This window comes from Solanum verrucosum, unplaced genomic scaffold (genome assembly GCF_900185275.1).
Source record: "Solanum verrucosum unplaced genomic scaffold, falcon-dt-bn FXZP01000187.1, whole genome shotgun sequence".
Classification (NCBI taxonomy): Eukaryota; Viridiplantae; Streptophyta; class Magnoliopsida; order Solanales; family Solanaceae; genus Solanum; species Solanum verrucosum.
The window spans coordinates 424,935-431,776 of record NW_026020413.1 but is presented as its reverse complement, the minus strand read 5'-3'; the positions used below and the strand labels follow the sequence as shown (position 1 = coordinate 431,776).

The 6,842-nt window shown below is 36.7% G+C and overlaps 2 protein-coding genes across 2 annotated transcripts; one reads left to right on the top strand and one right to left on the bottom strand.

Moving 5' to 3' along the window:
• Positions 1 to 452: 452 nt before the first annotated feature.
• LOC125840770 (histone H2B.7-like) lies at positions 453 to 1,092 on the top strand. The gene has a single exon (XM_049519741.1). It carries the CDS (start codon positions 480 to 482, stop codon positions 921 to 923), a length of 444 nt encoding a protein of 147 aa, XP_049375698.1. The 5' UTR covers positions 453 to 479; the 3' UTR covers positions 924 to 1,092.
• Positions 1,093 to 1,936: 844 nt separating this feature from the next.
• On the bottom strand, positions 1,937 to 2,368 carry LOC125840756 (zinc finger CCCH domain-containing protein 15-like). The gene has a single exon (XM_049519730.1). The coding sequence runs from the start codon at positions 2,366 to 2,368 to the stop codon at positions 1,937 to 1,939; it is 432 nt and encodes a 143-aa protein (XP_049375687.1).
• Positions 2,369 to 6,842: the final 4,474 nt, after the last annotated feature.

Here is a 6,842-nt window from a genome sequence, read left to right as displayed (position 1 = left end):
ATACGCCTAACTAAATGTTGCATAACTCCAATCAACTACCAACACAATTCCTTATTACTTAAAAAACAAAAGTTATCTAAATTCATCTACCCCAAATAGACTCTATATTTGTCCAACATTCGATAAAGTTAAATTAGAAAAATAATTATGTAATTTTTTTATTTTTTCTAAATTGGAAGAAAAAACTTTAAACCAAATTCTTTGTACTATAACAACCCAAAAAGCTAGTTGTTTTTACTCATTCCTCCTCCTCTTTAGACGCCATTATTTCCGTAGCAAATGATCTACACGTGCACAGCTCCACTAGCCGTTGATCTTCAAACCAAATCCAACGGTCATGATCAATCCACGTCATCGATCCTCATCACTCTCCCTTATCCAATCAGAACCAACTTCCATTACCTATAAATAACAAACCCACGCCCTTTCTTCCCCGTCATACAAAAATTTCATCCTTCGCTAAATTTCTAAACTATTCCATGGCTCCTAAGGCAGAAAAGAAGCCCGCCGAGAAGAATCCGGCTTCGGAAAAGCCTTCCGACGACAAAGCTCCGGCGGAGAAGAAGCCAAAAGCCGGGAAGAAGCTTCCGACGAAGGATGTTGGTGTTGGTATCGGAGAAAAGAAGAAGAAGAAGGTTAAGAAGAGTTCCGAGACGTATAAGATCTATATATTCAAAGTGCTGAAACAAGTGCATCCTGATATTGGAATTTCAAGCAAAGCGATGGGGATAATGAACAGTTTTATTAATGATATATTTGAGAAATTGGCTCAGGAATCATCTAAACTTGCGAGGTACAATAAGAAACCTACCATTACGTCTAGGGAAATTCAAACTGCTGTTAGATTGGTATTGCCTGGTGAATTGGCTAAGCATGCTGTTTCTGAAGGGACTAAAGCTGTTACCAAGTTTACAAGCTCTTAAAAATTTGTTATTTTTGAGAATTTGGTTATTAGGGTTTGGTTGTCATTCAATTGATTAGAGTCGATAAAAAGATTTGTTTGTTTAAAATTTTTTATTTCTTATATTCTAGTTTTGATGGGATGATGTAAAATACAATGCTGTTCCTAATCAATGAAATCTACCTTTATTATATTGTAATTTGGTCCCTCCTTGTGGATTGCTGGCATTACACATTATAGTATTGGCCATTTGTGGGTGTTAAAACAAATAGTTCCCACTGGTTGGGCATTTGTCCTGCAATTATTCACTGTTACCTGTGTTTAACTGATTATGTTAATATAGAACCATTTTGCTGCATTTGTTTTTGATAAATTCTTTTGAATAGTCTGCCTCAATTAGTTTGGTATTGAAGTGTAGTGGATTTCTTGATTCGGTGAAGTTATCTGTGCATGATGTTACTATGCTTCAACTTGAGCATGATTTTAACTTGTATATAAAAGAAAGAAATATGGTTGGAATTAATCATCACCAAAGGAGTGGCTTTCTCTAGCTTTGGAAGAGACAAAACAAACGAACACTTCTATATAGAAGTGTCATTATGTATCAACAAATGTGCCGTTAACATAAACAGAAATAAAAGAACACTGAGGAACTGTCTCAAAAAAAGAAAGAAGAGAAGAACAATGATGAGTATTCAAATCCAGCTCGCTAAAGGATGGCACAGTGTTCATAACACACTATTCACCTACTATGCAATCAAGCCAGTCTCTTTATCACAACACCATCCTCTTGACTTGTGATGCAATTGTGAGTGTTTTCTTCTTCTTTTACTTGCGTTTGATGCACTTGCAATGATTCGGAAACAGCCTCATCACCTCCATGAGGTAGTGGTAAGGTCTCCATAGACCCCACCTAGTGGGGTTTCATTGGGTATGTTGTTGTTACAAAGACATTTCTCAATTTGTGTACTTTTTTTTTCCACAATTGTTCCAATTATTTTACTGGGTTCTAAACAGTCTTTCCTATTAGTTTGATCATTTTGAAGTGTTTGTCAAATGAAGGATTGACCGCTGGAGAGACAGAGACCTGGTAGTACTGTTGAGTGATCTCATGACTTTCTCCTGGTCAGTGGATGTGTGGCAGAAGTGGCAATGATAGCCGGAAGAACAGGGATCACCATTGAGGACTATGCGGCATACCTCTGTCTTGTAGAGCGGGTGGCGAATGACAGGAAGAAGATCCTCAATGCCATGAGAAAATTGGTGGCAGGCTTCTCCATATGGATGTGCCCCTGTTTCTTTGCATTTGTTGCATAGCTCCACCTTGAACATGCCCTGATTGTACACCTCTACTTCAAGTGGTTGCTCTTCCTTCCTGGTACCTCCTTTCACATACACCCTTGATGCATCAACACCAAAATATGTGTTAGGCCCTTTTATTTGGTGGGTGCTCTGCTTTCTGCACATTTATTTCTAGTGTGTGTAGCTGTCGTAATATAATTGAAGAAAAAGGAAAAACAACACATTTCAAGGTAGGCTCTTGTTTTGAATTCACTTTATAACAAGCCTGAGATAGAAAGGATAAAGTGAAGACTGGCTTTTGTAAGTTAAATCCTCTATTTACATATTTCATGATGGTGCTTTAGTAGATTGTTATTTATACATGTCCATTTGGTCTTGTTCTATGAAATAAAAATAAAATCGGGTTTGTCATGCTGTTACGTGGTAGTTTATGATCTTCTCTCTCTAATAATTGTCAAGGATGGATATTTCCTTGATTGCAAATGCTATCTAATAAGTTACTTATTGTTAATCAATGCATGTTGTGTATGGATTAACATTACGTAGTAGATGTGGAATTAATAACGTGAGGGTTTAATATTTGTAGTGGTGCGGAATTATATCTATCAAAAGACAATTTGATTAACTGAAATTCTCGCTTTATGTTGAACCAAGCCTGGTTAAACTTGAATTGTATAAATTTTTGTCGAGCATTAAAACATAGTAACTTGCGGAACTAAGCCTACAATATGCACCACAAAATCATTGAAGTGAGAACTTAACTAATTCATCTTTAAGAGTGATGAATTATTTGTTCTGTGTTGTTTTGTGGAGTAATGTCTCTAATAATTGTTGACGCCTATATTATATGTTGGTGAATTTTTGAGACAAAAACACTAGGTGGTTTCTTTGTATCTGTTCTAGCTTGTGGATACATGTTGCTATATGTTGGTGATTTTTTGAGACAATAACACCTTATGCTTTCTTTGCATTTGTTCTAGCATTGGTGGACAAAGTTATTTGGTACTTGTTGCTGGTGGGAGGAGGCAAGTATCCCGTGGAATTAGTCTAGGTGTGGGCAAGCTGGTCTGGACCCAAGGCTATCAAAAGAAAAAAGTTGGTGAATTTTGAGTACTCAGGAGGTCTGGCTGAGGAATCTAGATTGGAATTGTATGTTAGTTTGTTCGTATATGTAAATGTTTTGTGTCCGTGTCTGTTAGACTTGCCATCTGCAATATGGAGCATAATTATTATTTCTTGAGCTTTGTGATTGTGTATTACTAACAAAATTATATCATCCTGTGAAAACTACTGCATATGGTTGTCATCAGATTTGTATCCAGAGTGCTTACTTAGAGCCAGTGGTCCTTTTTGTAAGAAGAGGAGCTAACTTTTTCTTGAAGCTGCATCTACATTAGGAATTTTATCTGGAATTATCTTCTGCTACAATCCAAGCTTCGCTCCACTTGTCTTCTGTTTCCTCTTCTGATTGGTAAAGGTGCCTTGAGGAAACTGTTTTAAGGTACTTAAAAAATCATGACTCTCATATATGTTCACGTGATTCCCACTGCTCCTAATATGCTAATTCTGGGTGTTCTGCACTTCTAACTATTTTATGTGTTCCAACTATAACCTTTTGAAGCTATAAGGTGAACAATCGTGTAGACAATTGACCTCTGAATGTGAATCGAGTCTAGCTTTTGTTTTTTGGCAGGACTGTTGCATATTGGCTAATGGTTATTATTGCCAGACTGAACGAATTTCCAGTATTCTTTGGTGTTCTATTATTGTCGGAGTTTTTTTTTTTCAATTTGTGTTTTGAGCATTGGTATTGCTGATTTGTGTCTCTAGTCTTGGGTGGATATTTTCTTAAGAGTGCAAGATTTCTCTTTCTGATTCATCTCAATTTATCATGAGACTCGTGCATTTGCTGATAGGACTTTTGTCTCGCTTCCAGTTTTAGTTTTCTTAATCAACTGATGTGGTGAAAGACTCCGTTTGTTAGTGGGAACTTGTCATGTTCCCCTTGTATTGTAATTGTATTCATGGTATTAACTTGTATATTCCAAATTTTCCGACTTCTTATCAGTGCCTTTTCAACTCCAGTCATGGTGCAAGTACATTCTTAGTTAGGGAACTCTGCAGAAGTATTTCCTATATGTCACTTTGTTATGTTGGTTATTCTACGTATTATATTCTCATCCTTTCCATTCTCACAATAATTTGTTCAATCATATATATACACAATGATAAATTCTGTTTTCTTATCTAAATATGCTCTCTTCTTTTTAAGTATTGAAGTTGTTTTTCAAAAAAATGACCGGATAAAGATGAATTCCAGAAAATGAATTGATTGCTGCCAAGGCCGATTACTACACAAATCCAGTTCTGTTGACAATGATTTATAGACTAAAATAAACTGCTGTTAGTGTGCACTCTGTCTCAGCTGCATATTCTGCTTATTTTCTACCTCTTGGTATTCCTTTAGGTTTCTTTCGAGAGTCATTCATTCTCATCTCTTTGTGAATTTTCTACCTTTGACTTCCAAATTGAGATACAGTATTGATCTTTCAGTACAAGATTCATCCTTCTTCAGCTTGATCATTGCAACAAGTCAGCCCAAGTTTCATCTTCCTTATAATCCCAGTAACTGTGTTTGTTACATCCTCCAACATTTATGACAATACTGATCAAATCCAATTCATTGGATAACTTATTTTGGAATACGGCTTCTCTTTTTGTTTTGAATTCTGCAATTTTTTTGTCCCTGCAACAAACTTATGCTGATGTGCGTAGGAGCTTTTATTACTGAAGCTAATCAAAAAAGTTCTGAATGACCTCTCCCATTATCATATTGCAGAGTTTTCCGAATCTTATTTTGACCTTCCAACCATAGAAAGGAGAGGAAGATATTGTGCGGTGTGTTTTGCTGCAAATGCAAGCATGTATGAAAGCTGGAGTTCCCTGATTTTTGAGCAATAGAAATATCTAACTGGGCTTGTAGGAAAGAAGTTTTAAAAGGTATTAGTGTCAGATTTGATTAGGGATATTGAATAATTATAAGTTAGTAAGAAATAGCTGCAATTTTTCTTTCTTTCGTCTCCCTCTTGTGGAAGAGGAAAGAACTTGTGACAGGACTAATAAGAGAGAGAGAAGTTAGGAACAGGTAAATATAGAAGCTCTGTTTAAGTACCGGTAAGCCTCCTTGGTAGGGATGACCTGTAGGCTGTAGCTGATGTTTTTTTCCTGTCAATTTTTTCTGCTCTGGCTTTTTGGCAAGGAAGAGTAGATGTGTGTTCTTTCGTATTTGAAATAACTGGCTCTTGTAGCAGATTTCTTGTCAAAAGTAAATGATTTCTATGGAACGGCAGAAGAGTAGTGAAGGTTAAGTGCTGCTCAAGGGTGAAAGACTAATGGACAGTAGCTTCATTTGTGTTTATTTATGCTCTTTATGATAAGTCTTCAGAGTAGCTTGATCTTTTTATCTGACTTAATTTTTTACTTTTTAATCTTTTTGAGATAAACTTTTTAATTATGGTGCTATTGTTAGTTCAAGGTGTTAGTAATTTCAATTGGTTAGCTGATTTAGTATGATCCATGAAGTTTTGTTGCTAAGGAAAGATTTTGAATGCTACTCTGTGAATAAGTGTCTAATGCCTTTTACCAACAGGGTAATATGTGAAGGTATCTGCCAAATTTATGACTACCCTGGAGATGTTTCATTTGAGTTGTGTCCACCAGTTTCTCTGGCATTGTTCATCATGATCTAACTCACCTAACAGCATAGTGCAGACAAAATGGAGGATCACTTCTTTGTGTTTTTATCTTGCTCATATTTATGTTTTTTCAGGTTCATGGTAACGTTGAGCAGTGGAGAAGTATGAGTTCTCCCTACAGGTTTAGTCTCAACAACTAGAGCATTGGCTTCACAAGTCAGAGCAGTCATGTTTGTAACTATGGTCCCTTTCACATATTGGATGGTCTAGGGCATGGTCCTTACTTATCCGTGCCATGGTTTGGATGGATGGTTCTTTTGATGACAAAAGTGGGAGTGGCACTATCTCTGCTGTGTCTCATTCTGTAGTTTGTATTGTTTTAAATGGCTTACCGGGATTTTTCTACACACCCAAGGAGGGAGAATAAGATTGCGGAATCATATGGTAAAGAAGTCTGGATTGGATTCATTTTTGCCTGCAGTTTCTGCTGATCTACATGTGGCTAGTTCTGAAAAACATTAGACTTGTGAGAGGATGATGAATGAGACTATTGATTGGTCCACTAAATAGGAAGACACTAATACAGAAGTGACTCCTCCCATCATTTGAAGGGCAGTAGGTTGCATATTAGACATGCGGAAAGTACCAGTAACTAATCTGCAAAACTTTGAAGAAGTGGATGTGCTTCTAGTGTGAAAAACTGACATCATTTCCGAAACTTATCTGGGATTGGCACTGGGAGCTAGATATAAAACAACTCAAGTGTGGCAAGGAATAGTAGAATGAAAAGAAAGGCTAGGTACCCGGCGGAGCAATATGTATATGGATGGTTGGTTGACATTATTAACATTTACAATATTCCTACATATCAGATGTCATTCTCTCCAATTTCCTAGCAAGATCTTGAAGCAGGTTGACAGAACTCGGAAGTGCGAAGGCTAAGT